General features: G+C 39.6%; 1 protein-coding gene across 1 annotated transcript in view; it reads left to right on the top strand.

The window, feature by feature from the left end:
- The window catches only part of cdh7a (cadherin 7a), a 107,181-nt gene extending 84,685 nt beyond the window's left edge, over nucleotides 1–22,496 (top strand). Inside the window, exons 10-12 of the mRNA XM_053486696.1 lie at nucleotides 2,059–2,176; nucleotides 2,968–3,219; nucleotides 20,641–22,496. Of these exons, the coding sequence (XP_053342671.1) occupies nucleotides 2,059–2,176; nucleotides 2,968–3,219; nucleotides 20,641–21,158 (888 nt within the window). The 3' untranslated portion in view covers nucleotides 21,159–22,496. The remainder of the gene's footprint in view (nucleotides 1–2,058; nucleotides 2,177–2,967; nucleotides 3,220–20,640) is intronic.
- The last annotated feature ends 1,925 nt before the right edge of the window (nucleotides 22,497–24,421 follow it).

Raw genomic sequence — 24,421 nt, 5'->3', positions numbered from 1 at the left:
ACACACACTTTTCTATTAATTGCTGTGTATAACATTTTTTCTCTGGATTATGAAGAACCCTGGGACTCGGCTATCCTCAACTGGACCGTCCCTTGGAGTTTGGAAGATTTCTGAGCAGATTGACTTTGTGCTGACCGCAGCTTGACACATGGGTGCTCGGTATTAAACTCCAGCCCCAGCATGCAGAGTTAAACCCCAACAGCGTATCCAGGGAATCTCCTTACCGCTGCTCCTGACAGACAGGTCTGATAATCGTCTCCAAAACACAGCACTTTTCCCCAAATCCCCCAGCGCACTGTTTAAGCATCGCTAATCACTGATAGCGTATTGACTCATGCCCCGTGAACACCCCCATCCAAAGCCGTGTGATTGTTTTGATTAGGATTTGAACTTCATTTCAGGCGGCCAGACGGCCGTATTGATACGGACCGCTCCAGATTGGATTTGTACGCTATTACTTGATGAACGCTGCAAGGTGCAATTCAGTCACGCGTGCTCGGTATAATGACAACATGATTATTTAACCCTTTTCTAGTTGTGATTGAGCTTTATAATAATATTATTATTAATAATAATAAAAATAACAATAGTATTGAGTCTTATAAATCATACAATAGTTGTCACAATGTGCTTGTATAAGGTGTCCTCATGTATTCATGTCATCCTTTCTGCGCTTATCTTTTATGTAAAGTTTGTATCGGTTGTTGCATAAGGATACAAAAGTTTATATAGGGTTATGTCAAGTGTCATAAAGCTCTTACTGTATGTAGGACATGTCATGCAGCCTTATGGACACTGCCCTTTAATATGCACAATGTACAGAAATGACCAATAGGACAAAAAAGACAATAAAGTAATAAAGGAGAATGCTAATTTTAAATATGATAAAGGTTTAATGTATGGTCATAAATGGTGTATGTAGGCATTGTGTAGTGACACAATGATTTAAATAAGTGTATATCAGTTGTCATAAGCACTGATTGTAGGTAGGAGGTATGACTGGTACAATTAAGAAAGGGAAATGTGTTGATAGTGTTATAAAGGATTAAGTAGGGGTTTGTCAGGTCTCATGAAGCACTTATTCAGGATGTGACGTATTCATGCAGCCTTATGATCACTGTTTTAACATTTTATTTTATTTATTATTAGTTTGTTTGGTTATTTTTATGAAATAGTCGTCATAAATGAGTAAGCATTATGTAGTGTTATGTCAGTTTTGGAGATTAATAGCACTTGTCGTAAATTCTTTATTGAAGAGGTCTTATGTAGCCTTATGAACACTGTACTTGAGTAAGAAATCACAGCATAGTGAATAATGATGAGCGTATGCATGATTCATACGTATTGTATAGTGTTATGAATGTGCAAATATATATGTAGGCTTTATGTACTGTATGGTTATGTAGGTTTATGAATTTTTAATTAGGTTGTTGTCAGTTTTCATAAAATGTTTATGTAGGCTATACATATGTAGCTTTTTAAATGGTTATGTCAGTTGTCACAACGTGGTATGTTATGAATGTATATTTTACGAAAGTTTAAGTACGTTTTTGTCAGTTGTCATAAAAGTGGTTATGTGGGGTTTTTTTGTATTTTGATTTTTAATTGTTAAGTATGTTTATGTCTCTTGCCATATAGTGGATATGTTGGCTTTATTTATGTAGTTTAAGGAATGTTTATGCATGTACAGTATATATTAGTTGCCATGAAACACTTTTGTATGTAGCTATCATGAAGGCTTATGAACTGTAACATTAAGTATTACAGCAATAAAAGTAACTGGCTTTACTTTTACTACTTGCCATGAATGGCTTATGTATGCATCATGAATGTAGTCTCTGAATGTCTAGCTTCATCAGCATCCTTAGTTTTCATGTTGTAATAACATGATGAATAATGATAAGTAATTAATGAGTGAATGTAAGAATTGTGTAACATTGGAATATGACATGAAATTAGAAAAATATAAAAACAACCATAAACCACTTATGAATCAGGGCTTTAGAGTTTTCCAGACTAGTTGAAGTTTAAGCTGATTAAAATGTGTCTTCTCCTCAGGTGATCGAGACGGTGAGCGCGGTGGATAAAGACGAGCCTCCCAGCGGCCATCGCTTCTTCTTCTCCCTGACTGCCGAGGCTGCCGGGAACCACAACTTCACCCTGCGGGACAACAAAGGTAGCTTACGCAGCACTGTTTAATGCCTTATCTACTTAAACACACCTGGAAGATGTATTACAACATGTCGTACTTAGACCAGCATTACACTGATGTATAAACCTCTTTCCTGCAAAACACAGAGCACGATAACAAGTGTTCCAAAAATAAGTCTGGTTGTGTTTTTTTTTTTTTTTTTGCACTTGCAACATTTCGAACCAGAGATAATCAAGAGACATGACATCTACTGAACATGAGCCCATCATGACAACTGTCATGTCATAAGCCTTTATAAGGGGGGGGGAGGTTAGGGTTAGGCCATGAATGTTTAAGTAGGATTATGTCAGTTAGTTGTGTAGCCTTACGAACGCTGCTTACGAATAAAGTATTATAACTATACCAGTTGTCATAGACAGCTTACTAAGTGTTATGAATGTCTAAGAAGTTTTACGTCATTTGTCACCTAATAAACTCTACTCAAAGATAATACAGCATATGCAGGCATTATGTAGTGCTATGAAGGGCTTATTGCAGGTGTCCTGCAGTGCTATGAACATTTACAGTAAGTAGGCCTATGTCAGTTTTCATGTAGCCTTATGAACGCTTCTTAGCCAAAAAAAACAAAGGTTCACGTCAGTTGTCATAGCCGGATTATGCAGGCATCATATGTCGTTATGAATACTTTTTTTTTTTTGTACTAACCCTGACACAAGACTCTGATCTGTCTAGTTTCTTTTCACACCTCATTTCTTTCCCCCAGTAATCTCCGTCCACTTCCCATCTTATCTTTTCTTCTCCTGTCTTCTGCTCAGATAACACAGCGTCCATCCTGACAAAGCGTGGAGGATTTCACAGGCGAGAGCAGCCCCTGTACCGTCTGCCCGTGCTGATAGTGGACAGCGGGAGTCCGTCTCTCAGTAGCACTAACACTCTGTCCATCCGAGTGTGCGAGTGCGACTCTGATGGTGCTCCACAGGCGTGCGGCACCGAGGCCTTTCCCCTGACGGCCGGACTCAGCACCGGAGCGCTCACAGCCATCCTGGCCTGCATCATGACACTGCTCGGTAAGAATCCAGCAGCAGCATCACTGGGATCATGAACCCCAAGCCACGAGCATCATTATAATCATTATCTCTCAATAGGAAGTGTTATTACCTCAAACACCATCATCTTTAGGAACATAACCTACATAACTAGCACCGGCGTTCTCATCTTACATAACCCCCATCTGTTCATCATCATCGTCATCATCACCAGAGTTACAAACACCAACAATACCACCATAGGCACTACGATAATTATTACTACCCTGGGTACTTTCATTATCATCATCATCATCATCATCATCATCACTGTGATCATGGCCTTAACTTATTACCATTATTATAACACAAAAACAAGAACGTCAAACACCATCATCTTCAGGAACATCACCAACACATCATCATCATCATCATCACAAACAGTGTTACTACTACCAACGGTACCACTTTAGGCACTAACATCATTATTACTACCCTGGGTACTTTCTTCATCATCATCATCATCGTTATGATCATGACCCTAACCCATTATTATATCAAAATGTTTAATTAAATGTTAAACACCATCATCATCATCAGCACCAACAATGTTACTACGCACCAAAAATAGGCGCTACCATTATTATTTATATCAGGGGTACTTTCATCATCAGTATCACCATCATCATCATCATCACCAGGATCATCATTGATAACAATTATTATTATTATTATTATTATTATTATTATTATAACAATAATATTAAATTTTAAACATTATCATCTTCATGGACATCACCACCATAACCACCACCTGAATACCACCAAAAATAACATTATAGGCACTAACGTCATTATTACTACCCTGGGTCCTTTCATCATCATCATCATCATTAGCGTCGTTGTCATCATCATCATCACTATAATCATAACCCATAACTTTTATTGTTATATTAAAATAACAAGAGTGTTAAACTGCAAATACCATCAACTTCAGGAACATCACCAACATCAGCATCATTATTACTATCATGCATACTTTAATTCTCATCATCATCATCATCACTACTACAGTCACTGTCATTAAACATCACCACTATTATTACATCCACCAAAATTATTCACCACATCATCAACACTATCATCACCAACACAACCACAATCACCACTACAATCATCTCCCATCATCAGTACCATCCTCTCAATCATCACCACCAGACCCAAGATCAACATGACCTCATCCATCACCTCCACAATCATCACTGTCATCACACGTTTTTCTCTCAGCACATCGGAGGTTCACATGGCTGTCTGTAGTCTAATAGAAATTCAGTTTTTACATCAGCCGCAGCGTGTTTCAGCTCCCTATCGGCTAATTGAGAAGAAACAAATAGAAAGCCAATTACACAGCAAGGACGTTGTCTCATCATTTCGGATGTTTGTTTGTTTGCTTCTCTTCTCCTCATTGTCTTCATTAAGGCATAAACTGATTCGAAATGAACTTGTTTCTGTGTATGTGTGTGTGTGTGTGGGTGGGGGGGAAAAATTATTAATTACAGTTAAACTGGCTCGTGGGAGAAATGCCATGCTTTATGACGGAATAACGTCGGTTAATTACATTGCTGATTTCCAAGAGTACATTAGATCCATTAGATTTGATTGATCGTGCATCGTCTCACGCTGTTGATACTTGTCGCACCGGTGCACTCGGGCGGTTTAACCAGATTCAAGCTGTGAAGGACGCACGCCGCGTATTGGAGGACGCGTTTGCGTTGGTGGTGACGCGGCAGATTAGTGTTTAGCGGCTTTGTTAGCTGATTGCTTGACGAGTGGCCCTTATTCCCGAGCCTGCGCTATTCAGGTAGCTGATTGATCGAGCTCAGGATGATTGTCGAGCTGAGGATTCGCGAACGAGTGAATATAGCGCTGATGGATAAACGAGTTCATGATTATTGTATTGTCGGTGCGTCTTTCCGATCGGATTAGCGTGGATTGGGTACCTGACCTTCTGGGTGTCTCTGGCTGTACTGAAGCTTTGACGTCACAATGGTTTTCGGTCATTCGTCTAAAAATTGTAGAAGAACGGTTTGTTAAGTGGACGGCTAATGCGTTTATTTTTTAATTTTAGCCTTGTAACTCACATGCATTCTTTCTTATCCTTTTTTTTCTCGTTTTCATTAGGCAGGAAGGTCACCTCGTATTTCTCTAACACTGTATATCAAGTCTGCCTGTTATGACTTGACCAGTACTACATTTTTGAAAAATGAATAATACCTGTGATAAATGAGTGTGCTATCCATCCAGTTGTAGGTATGTTTAATGTTGTGGAACCAGGAAACAAATAAGTTCCTGTTTTTCATCATACGTACTGTAGATATCTCGCCCGCTCCTCTTTTTTCATTCTTTTTCTTTTTCTGATTTAAATGTGCCACTTGTGCCGCATAAACATGTCTGTCCTGGTGATAGAGGAACATTACGAATCTTTAATTTGTGACACTCCTTAATGATCAAACAATATTATTAATGATTATACACTTTTCTTTAAAAAAATAATAAATAATTTGTTCTTAATTAGAGAATGAGCTGTAGCTATCGAAACCTTACTACGAAAAATGCATTGATCCTCCGACCAATCAGATTTAAGAATCTCATAAACATCACTACGGTTTGCATTGAAACATGACGTTACATTGTTTCATTTTATTTATCCGTCTGGCTGATGAGCTTCGCTGCACTTCAGTCCCTTTTGATTTTTCCCCCCTCCCGACGCTATGGAAACGACGAAGCAACAAATAAAAACAGTGCGAAAGAAATCCTCAAAACACGACGCGAGAGGGATTTTAGAGAGGATGCCGGCTCTGGCTAGCTTCAGTCAGTCTTAATTAAACTGCGCAGACGACAGCTCTTCTCCCTCGTCTCTCTGTCCGAGGGAAACAACAAAACAAAAGGACGCAATCACACTGCAATCTGTTGACTGATTGCACCCCACTGAGAGGCCATCAAGGCTTGGAAGCCCAAACCATGAGTCAGAACTCGTCAGACGGTACGTGAGCTAGTGTGTGTGTGTGTGCACGTGTGTGTGTGCGCGAGAGACGGTCTCCATCAGCTAGAATAAAACTGGACCAATGAAGCTACTATGTCTCTTTTGGAGTTTTTTTTTCTTGTGGTAATACTGTGTATTTAGAAAAAAAAAATGAAACGTTGAATAGGTCAAAAATCCAGCTGCAAATTTAGGAAATCAATCGTGTCTACTGTCTTGCTTCCTACATAGCTTCTAAACATTCTGCAAGCCAGCAAAAAGATTTACAGTGGAGAAGATAAATTAGGATTGAATGAGAGACATGTGCCTAAAGATGCAGTTTAGAAATGGGTGGTTTATGTAAGAACCTCAGCAGCGACCTCGTTTCCCCTCTCGTCTGTTCCCACCACCAGCAGCATACAGTATACAGTACACTAATCACGGGTCTGATCATCTCTCATCATCTGCACCTGTTTCTCACTGCTTCATGCCTTAAGTTACTTTAGATGGGTTTTTTGCCTGAATGATTTATAGGTCACTCTCTGGTTTATCAAACACAAGACATCCCTCGGAAACTGCTCAGGTCCAGGGATAAGACTGAAAATTTGAGAGAAAAAGTCCTTCAGGAAGCCTGGAGAACTATTCCTGAACAAGAAACTCAGGCTCCTTATAAGCTAATTATTGAAAAAGAAACAAAAAAAAAACGAGGGCCGGGTTTTTTGAGCAGTGACTAATGTGTTGGCTCAGGTGGCAAAGGCTCTAGGTTGTTGGTTTGGGGTTCTAAGGATCTGAGTTTGAGCCCCGCTGTCTCTGAGGTTGCCACACCCCATATCACCCGGACACCGCACGCAGTGCCGGGCCCAAGCCTGGATAAAATGGGAGGGTTGTGTCAGAAAGGGCATCTGGCTGTGTGCAGATCAGATGCTCCACTGATATCTTCAGTACTGAAGAGTTGCACTTTTCCTGGTTACAAAAAAAAGCTGTGTTTTCCTTCTTTATTTTTTTATTTAAAATTTTTCTTTTATAGCTTCTCTAGCAAGTGGCACGGTGGTGTAGTGGTTAGCACTTGCACCTCCAGCGTCCGGGTTTGATTCCCGGCTAGGCTCAATTTTCGTCTCTGTGTGCGTGGAGTTTGCATGTTCTCCCCGTGCTTGGTGGGTTTCCTCCGGGTTCTCCGGTTTCCTCCCACAGTTCAAAGACCTGCAGATCAGGAAAATTGGCGTTCCCAAATTGCCCGTAGTGTGTGTATGTGCGTGTGCCTTGCGATGGATTGGCACCCTGTCCAGGGTGTACCCTGCCTCGTGCCCTAAGCCTCCAGGTCCAGGATAAAGCGGTATAGACGATAAGTAAGTGAGTGAGCTTCTCTAGCATAAGCGAGTAAAGGAAGCAACTCGGTCTACCGATGTTCCACAACAATAAAACCGACTATAAAGGGAGAAGACTTAAGTCCTACTTAACATTGTTCATTATATAAAAGTCGCAGTCACAGTATAGGCTAACACATTAGTCTGTAAAAGGTGACAGGGTTGCCAGATAGTGTTTTACAAAATCTTTTTTGGACGATGTTACAGCTAATTTTATTAATCCTACATTCATATCTGGAGACAAATAATCATGAGTCGATGGCTATAAATGTGATGCAGATCGACCTGCTTATTGGAAACGGTTCAATCTGGCAACATAAAGGGATTACTTTCTCTCTCTCTCTCTCTCTCTCTCTCTTTCTCTCAAATCCTGTTAGTGGTTGTGTGTGTGTGTTTTCTTTGCAGTAATTCCCTTAAAAGTTAACCATGATATTAATCCCTCTGTGCCCCTGTCCGATTGCTGCCAAGAATCCGTGTCTCTCATAGCATTAAAACTAGGAAAATAAAAAAACAAAAACAAAACATTTTTTTTTGGCTGTGTGCATATTGTCAGCTGAAAAAAAAAAAAAAAAAAACCCCTCATACTGTGTCTTGTTGGTGATTGAACGGAGACGAGGGAGGACACAGTGAGTGTGTGGATATATAGGGGGGTGGATGTGGTATAGAGATGGAACAGATTTTTTTTCCCTCTGGGTTTCTGAATAATAAATCAACAGGCATTGTGCCCCGCTGTCAGTCCTGTTATAATCCGAACAGTAGGGTTCCTGTGCAAGCTCGCTACACAATGCAGCAAACACAAGGAGTGATCCGAGAAAGAGAGAGGGAAAGAAAAAAAAACACTTACCCAGCTCATGAAGGACTTCTGTCCAAACCATGTGTGTCTATATGAGTGTGTTTGTGGTTGTGTGTGTGTTTGTGTGTGTGTGTGTGTGTGTGTGTGCAGTTTCCAGAGAAACGGGATGTTTCGGATTTAAGTCATTCATCCTCCGAGTACAGAGTGTGTCTGCAAAGCTGTAGGAGGTGAAACCAGTTGATATTCAACATTTGCGGATGTTTAAAGCGTGACATTCACTCCGCAGGGTTCCGCACTTCTTTCCACCAACTCCTTCGTCTTTAATATCAACAGAACTGCCTTTCGTGTTAATTTAATCTCTTCGAGAAAGCGGCATTAACAACTCCTAATTGTTGCTATAGCTGTTAAGTTTTTCCTCGCTTCGGCGCTGCTATAGCAACAGCCTCACCGTTACGCTCGGTGTGTTTAATCTCGGCAGACGTTTCTTAATAAATGTTTTGATGTGAAATTGGACGGGAAATTAAATGCTTTTTGGGAAAAGAAAAAGCTTGAAACACAATGTTTTCTGGTGGCTAGGGAGATGAAGGTGGGGTATCGGTTAAGCTCTCCTTGGTTAGAAGCGTGAACGTCGCTTTCTACAAAGAAAGACAACGCGGACGTGCAGAAATGCAGACAGGTTTATATGTGTGTATGATTTGAAGAAACATTTCTATGCTGCGTTCTTCACAGAGATTTGTAGACGGAAGGTCAGGCGGTGAATAAGGTCTGCACGTCGGAAATGTGCGTGTACCTGTGACTTTATTTTACAGAAATACAACGAATATATCTTTCAGTGCACAAGCTGGTAAACTAGTTTCAGTACTTACGGTACCGCAACACAATTCCATGATCAAGGTGGTGGTTCCATTACTGACACTTACTGATAGTGGTGGATTGCGTTCACACTCTCCCCGGACCTGTTATACTCTCATTGATGGCTCAAAAGGCTAAAGTTCTTGGTTAGTGGAGGTTATTGGTTGGAAGGTTGGAATTTTCGCCTTGACCCCAACTTCCTGGCATATGCAAAGAAAAAAATCTATTTCTGTGCTGTAAAGTACTGTAAGGATGAGAATCACCAGAGACCGCACCATACGATTTTATCATGATACCTAAGTATATTGCCCAAAGTATTCACTTACCCATCCAAATCGTTGAATTCAGTTGTTCCAATCACTTCTAGGTTACAGATGTACTTTATAAAATCAAGCACCTGACCATACCTAGAGGCAGACCGCTTCTACCAACATTTGTGAAAATGAAAAAAGGGGTCGCTCTCAGGAGCTCAGCGAATTCCAGCGTGGTACTATGGCGGGATGCCACCTGTGCAATACAGCAATACATCCAATCGTGAAATTTCCAAATGGGTAACAAATGGGACTGGGAATGACAACAACTCAGCCACACAGTGTTAGTCCACAGAGCGGGATCAGCGGATGCCGAGACACATAGTGGTCGGCAACTTTTTTCAGAGTCAATAACTACAGACCTCCAAACTTCATGTGGCCTTCAGATGAGCTCAAGAACAGCACGTAGAGAGCCTCATGAGATGAGTTTCCATGGCAGAGAAGCTGCATCCAAGCCTTACAGTATATCACCAACGGCAATGCAAAGCATCGGATACAGTGGTGTAAGGTGTGCCGCCACCGGACTCTAGAGCAGTGGAGATATGTTCTCTAGAGTGACCAATCACGCTTATCTGTCCGGCAATCCGATGAACACGTCTGGGTTTGGTGCTTGCCGGGAGAACGGTACTTGTCTGACTGCATTGTGGGATTATGGTGTGTGGTTGTTTTTCAGGAGTTGGGCTCGGCCCCTTCGTTCCAGTTTTAGGAACTCTTAATGCTTTAGCATACCAAGACTTTTTGGACAATTTCATACTCCTATTTTTGTGGGAACGGTTGGGGACGGGCCCTTCCTGTTCCAACATGACTGCGCACCAGTGCACAAAGCAAAGTCCATAAAGACATGGATGAGCAAGTTTGGTGTGGAAGAACTTGACTGGCTTGAACCTCAACCTGATAGAAGACCTTTGGGATGAATTAGAGCGGAGACTGAGAGTCAGGCCTTCTCGACCAACATCAGTGTCTGACCTCACAGATGCTCTTCTGGAAGAACGGTCAAAAATTTCCATAAACACACTCCTAAAGCTTGTGGAGAGCCTTCACTGAGTTGAAGCTGTTATAGGCGACATCATATTAAACCCTATGGATTAAGAGTTGGATGTTACTCAAGGTCATATATATTTGAAGGTAGACGAGAGTGTCCCACTGTACAAGTGTAAATAACTGCACTCAGGATTACTCCATGTTGTTCTTAAGCGTGATAGCATCTCAACAGTTTTTTGTTTTTCGTTATTAATTAACCAATAATCCGAAGTCTATAAATAACATTTTCATTACAAACATGCGTTATGCAAATGTGATGTATTTTTTGGAATGATACGGCACTGTGTAACATTACGGAATAGCAGCGCCTGTTGTTGTTGTTTTCCTGTCACAGCTCGAGCTCCCTCATTACCCCACGGCTCAGGGTAACAGAGCCGAGAGGTGAGACGAGCCCGCTGCGCTCCTGCCCACAGGTCGCCAGCGTCCCTGTTTCAGCCTCATCTCCTAATGGCTATAACTTCAGAGCCAAGTCTACACCCATACACACGCTCACGAAGATCTAGTACGTGCTCGCGTCCTTCTCGATTTATTCAGAAGCGGCGCGGGCGAGCCTGCGCTGTAAACCACAGCTACCTACAGCACTGCGGTCGTATAAACGTCTCGGCGGGCTCCGGTACATCTCCATTAGCGGACACTGGCCGCGTGGAAGAGAAGCCGGGACTGACAGAGAAACGGCGGTGCATAATCTAGCAGCACTGCATCATTTTTAAGAGGTCGATAAAAACAAGTCCCCCCGCTTCATACATACCGCAAACCCTCACCCTACTCAGTTTGTAAAACTCCCATACACACACACACACACACACACACAAAAAAAAAATCCCGATTGTTGTGTAATTGATTCTGCATGATGGATTGTTTTCTGAATTCAATTACGCTAAATTGGGGATAATGTTAAATTGATCCCCGGCTCGCTGCTGATCATCCATCTTGTGTCAAAACTGCGGCAATGCCGCATCAAGTCTTTAAGCAGTCAGTAACTGTACAGTCTATATAACACTCACGAACCACACAACAGCGGGGTCAATGAAGAGCGCAGCGCTAGGCTTGGCTCTCGTTTCTGGAAAACACTTTGCTGATAAATAGTGGGAGGGTTTGTCCTTTTTTTTCGGCTTGTTTAATGAAGTAATGCACATCGATGGGGTGCGGCCTCGCATCTTCTTCAACGATTTACGGAAAAGCCAGAATTAGGTTTCACCAAAAGTCATTTTTCTCTTACACTTTTCCTGTAAACTCTTTAGAAGAGCCCGCAGGATGCATACATGCGACTTTTTAAATGTCTATAAGTGACCTTGGAAAGCTTTTTGATGTGCATAAATTAGCCTAAGTGAAGGTTTTTTGTTTGTTTGTTTGTTTGTTTTTTTGTGTTGCACGGAAACGTGTCACGACTCAAACGCGATTATCGAACACAAAGACCCAAATGTGAAACTGATTTTTAAAATACAGCTTCCAAACCAGTTTAGAAAGTAAAAGTTGTTGTTTCTTGTTTTGCTCACGTCCGAGTTTGGCCACACCCACTGATCGTTCGTTGTTCACCCCCAGTGGAGTTTGTGTCACTCAGGCGCTTTATAACAGAAGCTCTGAATTTCACATTGTGGGAAAATATTAGGTTATTGATATTAGATCACAATATCTTTATTATTTTGATTATTTTGACTAAATGACTCATTATGGAGACTTATCGTTACTTGTTATTTCAAATTAGTATTTTATTTCACCATACTGTCATTATTTTGACGTATGTTGACTAAAAGTATCTTTTTTTTCTTAATATCTCGTTTTAAATGATTCCATTATTTAGATTTTGTGTCTCATTATTTTGACCTAATATCTTATCATTTTGACATCTCTTTGACATAATAATAATTTTAAGGTTAACATTATTATATTATAATAATATTAATATTTCATTACTTTTATTAAATATCTCATTGTTTTGACTTAATATCTCACAATAATAAATATATCTCATTCCTCCAGTTTCAAATCTGATGATTTACTTATAATAATAATATTATATATATATATATATATATATATATATATATATATATATATATATATATATTATTAATTAAGTAATATATAAATAATAATATTACTTAATATCTATTTTTTGACTAAATATATAATTATTTTGACTTAACTCATTGTCTTAACTTAATGTCTCATCTGAATTATGACTACAAATCTCATTATGTTGACGTATTATCATATTGTCTTAAATTATCTTATCTCATTATGTTAATTATCCCTTTTTCAACTCAATATCTCGTTCCTTTGACTTAATATCCTGGCAAAATAAAATGTATTCAATTATTTTTAAAAGCTCTGTATGTTTTAAAGGAATATTATTGAACCTAAATATCTAATTATTTTGACTTAATTTCAGTATATTGAGTCATTATTGCAAGATTAAATTTTATTATTTCATGTTTCTATGTGTTATTATTTAAAGATGCAAGTTTTTTTTTGCATTTAATTGCAATATTTTATCATTCCATGTTAATATCACATGATTTTAACTAGTCTTTTTTTATATAAATTAATTAAAAATGACTTATTTGGAGGAATAGAGTCGAAGTTTTTCCGCGTAACTGAATTCCACTAAAGCAGCGCCCGCTTAAATTTTTATTTTGGGAAACAGCATGTAGAATAGAAATATTATGACTATGAACTAATCTCACATCATTTAATTAGCTGTGTTCCTGACAAACTGTGTGAGTGTGTTATATACAGTATGATGACAGAAATACAAAATAAGGTGTCAGAAATGATAGATAAGTCAAAATAATGACATGTTGCAATAGCGACATGCTAAGCTGAAATAATGAAATCATACCTCGAAATGATAACGATGAGATAATAAGTCAAACTAATGAGTTATTAAGTCAAGATAATGCCAAAGCACTTTATCTTGCGGTTCAGGACCTTTTCCTTGTACTGGGTCTTGGCACGTGTTAAAGTCTCGAGTCTCCGTCATCATGAGGTCTGATGTGTGATCTGCTTTTTCACGTCACACAATGACAAAGACTTCACGCACGCCTCTGATCTCATGAGGCAGTTTATTTCCAGGGTGGATTCTCAGAGAAGCAGGCAGCGACCCCAAACAGCATGCGCCTGCATGTATACACAGGGTACTCATTTGTTTATGCACAAAAACATCACAATAATGCTTTTTTTTTTTTTGCCCTCTAGCAGGTGATGTGACTCACACGGCAACGTGATGCCGACGCTATTCTTTGTGCAGCACTTAATTGCGCCATCTGCTTACTGTGCGAAACACATGTATAGAGACGTCAGTGTGTATGGTGAAATCACACACTTTGGAGGCGATCATGCTTGAGGAATAAAGCAGGATGCTGTTGATAAAGACGTCTGGAACATTTTAATAGCTTATAAAGTATTCATGTCATTTCTGAATTAAGGGATTTTGTTTATCTTAACACATCTGGATTCAGTTCTTTGATTAAGACGCTGGAGTATTTATCACAATAAAAATGGGAAAATTAAAAATAATCTAATACAGAGTGAGTGTCAGCGTTGCCCCCTAATGGCCTAAATCGACCGCTGGACCGAATTTAATGATCAGACAGAGATTCTAAGAGTCCTTAGATCTCAGCCTGAAGTTTAATCTGCACCATCAGTAAAATCTAAATGTTGATGTTATGAACAGTTACGTGTGGGATTTAATAATCTATTTTAAAATAATCTACTAATGCGCTACTGTCTCAATGTAAACAAACACCTGCACCAATAGATATTAATTAGAAAAGATAAAGTGAATATTTTTACTGGGATTAGTTCATATTTTCACTTTGGCTGAAATAACAGCGCTGAAGTGGTATAAGTGAATTTTAACACGCTGGAGTGGTTTTAAGACAAAACTTCATCTTTATCCTTATAGCTTTAACATTTTAAATGTTTGTCGAGCTCTAACTCTGTTCCTATACAGTACACAGATATACCAACAGGTACCAGCGCTAGTTTATCATAAATAGCGGTTTAAGCTAGGAGAATAATTTTAGCGCCACCTGTCTGCTGAAAAAGGACTTACGAGTTCTTTGGAAGAAGTTCTTTGAAAAGTTTTTAACCAAAAATTACTTAAAAAAAAAAAAAAAAAAAACGGAACTTAGTAACAATTTTACCAGTTAAAGAAAATAAGCTTAAGATTCTCTCTTCTTTAAATTTTATTTTTATTAGTGAGCACGGTTTAAATGAAATGATGTTTTCTAAAGAAGTCCTAATAAGTAAACAATAGAATGAATTATCTTGTGTCGCTTGGTGTGTGTAATGAAGCGGAGTTACCGTTACCATTCGGAAGATGATTATTGTTCCATAACAGCACACCCTGTCGTGATTTACGCCCCGCCGTTTTTACCATAGAAACAATAACGCACGATGATGTAATGTCTGGTATATGAGCGCTAAACATGCAGCTTTTATTATGAGCACAGTTACCGTTAGCTTATATAAGTATTAGCTTAAAATTAAAACAGCTTCTGTGTGAAGGGTCTGTGAAGCTCGCAGGCTTATATTTAGGTCAGGAAAGTTCTTTTGATCTTTGTTCGTCGTCCAGGATGTGTGTGTATGTGTGTGTGTGTGTGTATATATGTGTGTGTGTGCATTCGCTACTTTCCAGGCTACTTTCCCAGTCTCTCAGCTTTTCTAGCCCTGGGAACGTACACCATGCCCTGGGATGAAATATAAGACCAGTGCACCATTTTTCACACTCTCCACGGCAATCCGATGGACGGATCATTAGGTGTTTACAACACACACACACACACACACACACACACTCATACTCACACACACACACAAATTCAATGGCTCTCTCTTTCTTCCTCCTCCACTCCCCTCACATCTCTCTTCCTCCTCCTCTCTCCATCAGCCCGTCTCGTCTCCCCTGTGTTCGCACTTCACACACCCGGGCCGCTGCTCGCGTTCAGGAGGGAGCCGCCGCTGTCGGGTCGGCGCTGTTATCTCTCACGCGCCCGCGTGAACGATGAACACTCGTTTTACGCCGAGAGAAGCACATTACGCTCCGGATCATACTTTACCAGCTTGCTGTCTACACGCTCTGAGATTTCTCCATGCTATATTTCAGAAGGATTTCCTGTTTACCTCGTTTTTTTTCTCCTTCCTAGCTACGCCTTGTGCACGCCACCAATCATACTTAGCGCCTGTCTCGCCTGATTAGTCTCGTTGTTTAGGTTTATTTTTTTCCACACTTTCTCTTTTATTATTTGTTTATTATAGCAAGAGCGATGCAACAAGTGACACCAAGAGTGTTTTTGCGATTTTTTACTTTTTACGCAAATCCGGTGTGACGAATCTAAATGAAGGTGCAAATAAATCCTGGCTCCTGATTGGTTGATTCACAAGGGTGCATCACTGGTGATATGGTGATTTTTTTTTAGGAAAGGATTTTGATCTTTGGATTGAAGGAGCCTCCAGTTTCAGTTCTTCAGAACAGATTGAAAGTTATATTAATGAATAAAATCGACGTGTTTGCCACTTTCCCGCTGTTTATTTTCCTGTCGCACAACAAAGCCAGACCTTTGATCTTTATACTCCATTTCACATCCCCTTCCTTTTTAAAACTCTCCTGTGTGTATATTTTATTCCGCTCTGACGTCCCAGCCTTTCGTTGTAATCATACAAGTGCTAAACGGTTTCCTTTATAGTGTCGTGACATTAGTATCGGCTGCTGTTTATCATCCCGGGTGACGTGTGTGACCCCTGCGTTCAGGCCGGATCGTGGATTTTGACTGATGTATAATCCTCCCTCATTTGGCCGGTGCAGCAGGCATATGCCCGCATTGTAAAACAGGATTTAGTGTCAGACCATATGTGTGTGTGTGTGTGTGTGTGTGTGTGTGTGAGTGAGAGAGAGAGAGAGAGAGAGAGAGTGCAGGGTGACCGTTTAAGTTTTGTATTTATGACACATTTCTACCTGTAAATCTCACCTTTAAATAATCAGGCCGTGTGTTTAGAGCTGCGGGTGGAGGACCAACGTCGGCTAGCGAAGGTTACTCTTAGTGTGTGTGTGTGTGTGTGTGTGTGTGTGTGTGTGTGTGGAGTGTCAAAATGACCCCAGGAGTGTGATTAGATTTCAAAAGGCCTGGGCTGTGTTTATTTATGTGTGTGTGTGTGTGTGTGTGTGTGTGTGTGTGAGTAAGTGTGCTGGTGATGACCAGATGTCCCCAGAAGAGTAATTAAGTTCCAGAAAACTAGCCTGTGTGTGTGTGTGTGTGTGTGTTAAATGTGTAGTGAAACTCTATTAAAATGGTGTGTGTGTGTGTGTGTGTGTATCTGTTTATTTAAAGTGAAGTTAAATTCCATTACAATGGCTTGTGTGTGTGTGTGTGTGTGTGTGTGTTTGATGTGTAGTAAAATATTTTTAAAATAGTGTGTGTGTGTGTGTGTGTGTGTGTGTGTGTGTATGGCATGTGTGTATGTGTGTGTGTGTGCTGGCTGGAACAAAGTGTCCCAAAAAGTGTACTAAAATTTAATTGCAATGACTTTTTTTTTTTTTGTATGTGTGTGTGTGTGTGTGTGTGTGTGTGTGTGTGTGTGTGTCAGGACAAAATACCCAAAAAGATAAGTTAATTTCCATTACACTGCATTATGCATGTGTGTGTGTGTGTGTGTGTGTGTGTTTATTGGATGTGTAGTAAAATTCTTTCAAAATGGTGTGTGTGTGTGTGTGTGCGTGTGCGTGTGTGACATCATCACGAAACCGATGTGTCGATCCGAATCACGATTTTATTCAGATTCTAAACAAATTTAGAACATAATTCGAATAGAATAAAATTTAGAACATAATTCATTCTCAATATTTTCTGCCTGCTAACATGGGAATAGTTTAGAGCGCCACCTGTAGGATTATAGAGGAAAGGCACTATTTTACCACCTTAAATGCATACATGTATACATTTATTATTAGATTTTAAAAGAATCGATCTTGTAGCCAGTGTGAATAAAAATAGTAAAGAAATAATAAATTAGGAGTAAAACGGTGATTACACTCATTATTTATTCTTCTCCTCTTTACTTACGTCCTTTAGTTCTCGCAGGATCAGTCTGCCTAAACATCTTAATGTCTTTTTAATTCTCTACTCCTGCTCTGTGAAAAGTCAATATTTCCTCATTCAGGCTGTCTCAGCGCTGCGTTTCCTCTGATCCTCGTTTACTCCTGCCTGAGAGACGCTTGATTTTTGCTTTAACAAAGTAAATGTATGTTTTTTTTTTATGTCAGTCGACGCTTTAATGACCGATAAATTATGGGAGGTGAAGGAGGAGGTGAACGTTTGATCGTTAGGTAAATGAGAGATGCTCTGTGCTAACAGGATCGAAAAAAAAATCCTTGTATCAAAGTGATATTTAGCATATTTTACAAAAAAAAATAATAAAAAACATAGCCGCATGCCTCATTTAAGGCTTGACTCCGCCCCATTCCATCATTTGTTGATCTCAGTGATCGTGTTCAGGTGTTTAGTGTTAATTTCTTCGTCTTTAAATACTAAATGTTCTTTTATCTTATTTATGGTAAGAGTGTTTTGGAGAAGTTTGGTTTGTGATTGTGTTTCCTGCTCTTGACTTTGTTTACGTTTTCATTTCATTTCTAAGTGTGATTTAAACCCCACTATGGGTTATATTTCTATCGTTATGATTTTTAGATTAGATTAGGCAACTTTTTGCACAGTGGGAAAAAAAAAAACACCAGTAATTTTTTATAATCTGAAAAGGAAGCTCAAGAAGCCGAATTAAAAAAAAGTGCATAACGCGATTCTGAATATGTTGAACTTTCACAACGTAAAAATTAACCTTACATTTGGACTTCCTGAGTTTAAACATGGACCAAAAAGTTTACATCTTTACATTTTAAAATTAATATTAAAATTTAATTTAAATTAAACTTATCTGCACAAATATGAACAGAAAACGTCATTTATTTATTCCCTTATTTTGCCTTTCACATCGATTCATCAAAAGGAAAAATCCCCAACGCAGAGCTGTCTCGCGTATCATAATTGCAGGGTAATTGCTATGACAAAATCATAAATATTGGCACCTTTGCAACAGGAACACATATTGGTAGATAAATTTTAACCCTTAATCCAGTGAAAGGTAACTCCCATGAGATTTGTTTATTTTGTGGGTTTTTTTTGTATTATTGCATATTATTCAGTAAAAAATATTACTTTTTTATATACAGTAGGTGTATAAGGTGTATGTTTTTATATACTGTAGACCCTATTCCTGGGCGAGACAATATATACAGTAGGGTACGGTAACTTGACTGTCTTTTATTCGCAACATAAAAATGACAACAATGAAAATGTAAAAAAAATTAAAGAAGTAAAAAAAACAAACAAAAAAAATCCTGAAATTTTAAAACTCTGCAATATTTCAGTGAGTGCACTATAAAGGATATGGTTCCTGAATCATCTAGGGTAATAATGTGTACAGTATATATAATTTTAATTTAATTCTAAAAAAAAAACATTTTTTTTGCAAACTGTTTGCATTCAGTCTAAAGGGTGTGCAAACTTTTGCACTGAAGCTCTTCAACATGATATAATCCCTCATTGTGTACTTTAAAGGCTTTTTAAATTTATTGTTCTTCATTTCCATCTGATCTCGTTCTAAGTTCTGTCTTGTCTAATCTAGCCTTGTCTAATAGACTGCCTGAATAAAAACTATAAATATTGGCACCTTTACCATAGGAGCTCATGTTTATAGATAAATTGTAAGGTATTTGATGGTGGTGGGTTTTTTTCACACTGAAGGGTGTGTTAACTTTTGCACTGAAAAACATCCTGATGCAAAAACATAATATACTATCCGACTGTATTCTAACGTTGATAGTTATTGTAGTAGTTCTACTAGGAACGTTAAATAGACCAGGACTTGATGCTCATTTCTCACTTGTAGGTTTCCTTTTTTTTTTTTTTTTGTTGCGAGTACTTTTGTATATTTCTGGGGCCATTTCAGGACACACCGATTGTCTGTGCTCACACCATCCGTGATGAACCACCTCTCCTCCTCTTCCAGATGTGATTTGAAAGCAACCACATCCCCATCTGATGAACATATTCATAAACCTAATGTACCTGATCGGACTTAATTGAACCGCACACGTGGAGATAATACACGTCGCCTCGTATGTGGTACACGAAATTCAAAAGCCTGGAAGTAATAGAAATGTTCTCCGGTGCATTAAACAAGAAGAAAGTGTTTGTGCGGTGCCATAAATACGCTGGCGATAGCATCGCCCGGGCGCTCTGCGAGGCCGTGCTTTATCTGCCCGCCGTAAATAGACCGCTGTCTCCAGGCACCGGTTTGTTTTTCTAAAGGGTCGGAGGCTAAAAGGGTTTTAATCTGCATTCTGTCACTTGATTGTTTTAATGGTATCTGATCAGGCTTTGAAACAATACTGTTGTTTCAAATGATATTTTAATAAGGCTGTTTATTTCTAATTTAATACTAATTGCAAATGAGTAATTAGTAAAAAGCAACAAATGTTCTGTTGTTTTTTTTATTTTTTATAATCATACATTTATCAGTTATTAATTTTCCACACAACAGTGTCCATGTTTTTGTCTCTTTATCTCCAGAGAGTTGTCTCCTTAACAGCTTTGTTTTATTCTGTCTGATGTATTTGTTCAAATTGCGTTTCTATAACATTTGTTCAACCAGATTGGATAAAGCGAAATAGAATTGAGCCAAAGCACCAACACTAAAGGTGCATCATGTCTGATCTCTCCATTTTGTAATATCTTTGGGATTTTTTTGTTTTTTTTTCAATATATTTTCTATATAATACAGTTTGTGATCCATAATACCTTTTCCAGATTATGTCTGATCTCATTTCCTCAGTATTAGATCAACTCGTCCATCTGTCCTCTGGTGTGTTTATTTTTTTCCCGCTTGATCTTTAATTCTGCTTCATTTACATCCGATGTTCTGTATCATCTAAAATAATAATCGTTTATCAGTGTGTCTAATCATAGATGTGATCTTTTAACCTTGTTTCTGATCTGTAATATGAGTTCTTTCTTCTTTTCCGCGCAGTGCTCGTGTTGTTGATCGTGACGGTACGCCGGAGAAAGAAGGAGCCTCTGATCGTGGACGACGAGCGAGACGTACGAGAGAACATCGTGCGCTACGATGACGAGGGCGGCGGAGAGGAAGACACAGAGGCTTTCGACATGGCGGCTCTGCGCCATCTCAATGCCACGCGGGAGAGCAAAACGCGACGTGACGTGACCCCCGACATGCCCGCCGTACCCACCCTGTACCACAGCCGCCCCCCGCCGTACAAAATGGCCCCCGATAACGGCGTTTTCCGCGAGTTCATATGGGAACGGTTGAAGGAGGCGGACGTGGATCCTTCAGCTCCACCGTACGACTCACTCCAGACGTACGCCTTCGAGGGCAGCGGCTCTGCGGCGCAGTCGCTCAGCTCCCTCGAGTCGCTCAGCACCGACTCGGAGCACAACTATGACTTCCTGAGCGACTGGGGGCCACGTTTCAAAAAGCTGGCGGATCTCTACGGCCATGCCGAAACCAGCAACGTGTTCTCCTCCTAGCTGAGGGGGGTCGGTTTGTCAACAAAAATTAAAACAAAAAACAAAAAAACGAACAGTCACCGAGTGCCAATGACTCACCAGTCCTCGAAGGAACGCAGGAGGGACACTTTTTATTCTGACAAAAATGGATGGTGAAAAAAAAAAAGACAACATAAATGAACAACAAGTGACAGATGCCAGAAGATGGCCTGATCCCCAAAAGAGATGGGAGGAAGAATAAAAAAAAAAAAGAAAAAAAAATAGGAACATTTGTATGTGGGAGGAGAATTATTGGCATCGATTTCCCACCGAAACGTCGATAATCCTCCCCGAGGACAGATTGTGGATTCCTACATTGTGGCACTTGGATTTAAACCCACAATAAGACGCCAAGCTCAGACAACAGACAGGATCTAGCGGGGATAAAGGGCAGGGGTTGGAGGCGTGCGAGAGACTCGCGAGAAATTTGTTTTTGCGGAGACTTTCAGAGGTGGTGATGAATCAGAGCAGTCCCGCCTGGCGAGCGAGCACACGAGCGAGCCCTGCCGCCTCGTATCCCGTGTTCTCCAGCGGTATCTCGATGTTTCTGCTCTCTCACATACAGTACAGTATTTCTATGACTCACAGCTACTTCAGCCACAAAACAGAAAAAAAAAATCAATATGAATTTAGTCGCCGAAATACTCTCGAAAGACATATTGCCTTGTGAGGTAACGCAACCGTCGCTGTGTAAAATATCTTTCATCTGACATCAGGCTTTAGTTTCATATGAAATAAAGCATCAGTCTTGATGAAAAATAACCAAGCCACTGATTTAGAGGGGAAAAAAGAGGGTTTACATGTACTATATCGCTTATTCGGGATGAGTTTCGCCGTCCTCACTTCGGAAAAAAAAGTGTCTTGTTCGGTTTCTTTTGTGCAGCGGGAACATTGAAATGATGTGAAATTGAAGGATTAAACCTATCCATCACTCTCTCTCTCTCTCTCTGAAAAACAAACGTGTTTATAGTGTCAGGTTCTGCCTCATGTACTCTGTACTGTAAGTACATTCTGGATGATTATTGTGCAAGTCTTTTTTTATGTTTTGATTTGTTGAAGGGTTTTTTTTTTGTTTTTTTTTCTACCTGAGACCAGCCAAGCTGTTGCAGACGTGAGGCGCCTCGAAACAGAAACCTTGTTAATACACGAAACGTCCATCCCGTCTTACAGCTTCTCTCAGTTTCAATTGTGAACAACACGAAACGAAAAACGTGATTTGAAACTATGCTTTGAAATATTCTTCATATCCACCATAATTGAGATATGGACTTATTTTGTACAGTCGTAAAAGTCAATAAAAAATGCACAGCTTCTTTTTAATTATCTCTTTATGTCTCTCTCTTTCTGTGATTTGGCTGATTTATTTTAACTCTCCGTTTTCATGTGCTGCAATTGTTTTTTTTTATTATAATTGAATTCATTAATATTAAATTATTTGTCACATTTACCTCATGGCACAGTGAAATGATGTTTTCCCAGTTAGGAAGCTGGGGTCAGAGTGCAGGGTCAGCCAGGATACAGCGCCCCCTGGAGCAGACAGGGTTAAGGGCTCAAGATCTCCAAAGCCATGCTGGTCCTCGAACCCCCAACCTTCCGATCAGTAACCTATACACCGACAGCCCTAACCACTGTCCTCCCTACATTAAATGACCAAACCTACAACAGACTTCAAATGAACGGTTTGATCAGAGTGTTCACATTCATATTCAAAAAAGTTTGAGAGCTAAGGCTTAAGTGCGAGCAGTGTTCATCTAAAAGAGTCAACAAGCTGACTCAGAGAACTGATTCAAAATGTTGATACAAAGAGTCGCCTCAGAAAGCCAAGTCAAAGAACTGGTTCAGAGCTTTAAAGTTCATTAAAAGGGCATTAAATGAGTCGACTCAAACAGGGAACTCAGAAAGCTGACTCAAAACAGCTGACTCAGAGCAGACAAAAAGCTGAATTCAATAGTTCAAGTAGGTTTCATACTGTAAAATAATCTGACTCAAGAAACTGAGCCAAATCAAAAGGCTGACTTCAAACCCTGAATCAGAGATCATTTTAAAGAGATGTTCAAAGAACCTCACAACTACTGTAGTTGCCTCAAGTCAACTCAAATAGACTTAAAGAGTTGACACTACAAGCTGACCCTCAGAGCCATCTTAAAATCTTGACTCAAAGACCTTACCTCAATGGCCAGACAAAGAATTCATTCTAAAAAATAAAAATAAAAAAAAAAACAGACTCAAAGGGCCAAATAAAGCAGAGATTCAAATATTCATTAAATAATTAATTTATAGAGCTGACCTAGAGAGCTAAGGCAAAGCAACAAGCTGACTCAAAAGCTGAAAGCCCATTTAGAGCAGAATTAAGAGCTTGACTTAAAAAAGCAGACTTAATGTGCTGACTCAGAGGAGACTTAAAGATCTGACTCAGAGCAGACTTATAGAATTAACTTGATAAATCTGACTTAGCAGTGCAGAGTCAGAGCAGACGCAATGCAGACTCGAAGGTACAACTCAAAAAAGAGCTGACTCAAAGCAGACTGAAAAAACCTGACTTAAAGAGCTGACCTAGAGCAGACTGAAAAGACCGACTCACAGAGCTTAATCAGAGCAGATGCAATGCAGACTCAAAAGGTACAACTCAAAAAAGAGCTAATTCAAAGCAGAGTGAAAAAAACTGACTCGAAGATTCACCATAGAGCAGACTCAGAGGGCTGATTCAAAGACTCGAGTCAGAACACACACAGGGTAGATCCAAAGTTACAACTCAAATGGTAGACTGAAAGCTGACTGAAAGCAGCAAGGAAATAAAGCTGACTCAAATGGTTGACCTAGAGCAAACATGAAGGACCGACTCCGAAGAGCTGATTCAAAGAACCAACTCAAAGCAGACTCACAAAACCTGACTTAAAAGAGCTGATCCAACGACCCGATTTGAAGAGTTTATTTAGAGCAGACTCAAATGGACCGATTCAGACAACGGACTTAGGGCAGACAAGACCCGACTCAAAGAATCAACTCAAATATCTGACTCAAGGAGCTGCGTTATTAAGGATTATTATCCATGTAGTTGTGTCACGCTCCTCTCTGAGAATAACGTAGATCTCATGTGATGTCAGGAAACAAAGTTCTTTTTCATTAAATCTAACCCTCGTCTGTGTTAAAGTCTACAAACTGACCAAGAGACGAACAGTCGATTCGACTTAACGAGATGTTTTTGCTCACAATGGTATTGCATTCGTGTCAGGAGCAGAGAAGAA

The sequence above is a fragment of the Clarias gariepinus genome, chromosome 25 (assembly GCF_024256425.1).
Source record: "Clarias gariepinus isolate MV-2021 ecotype Netherlands chromosome 25, CGAR_prim_01v2, whole genome shotgun sequence".
NCBI lineage: Eukaryota > Metazoa > Chordata > Actinopteri > Siluriformes > Clariidae > Clarias > Clarias gariepinus.
The sequence above is the reverse complement of the archived record's forward strand: the minus strand, read 5'-3'. Positions and strand labels throughout refer to the sequence as shown.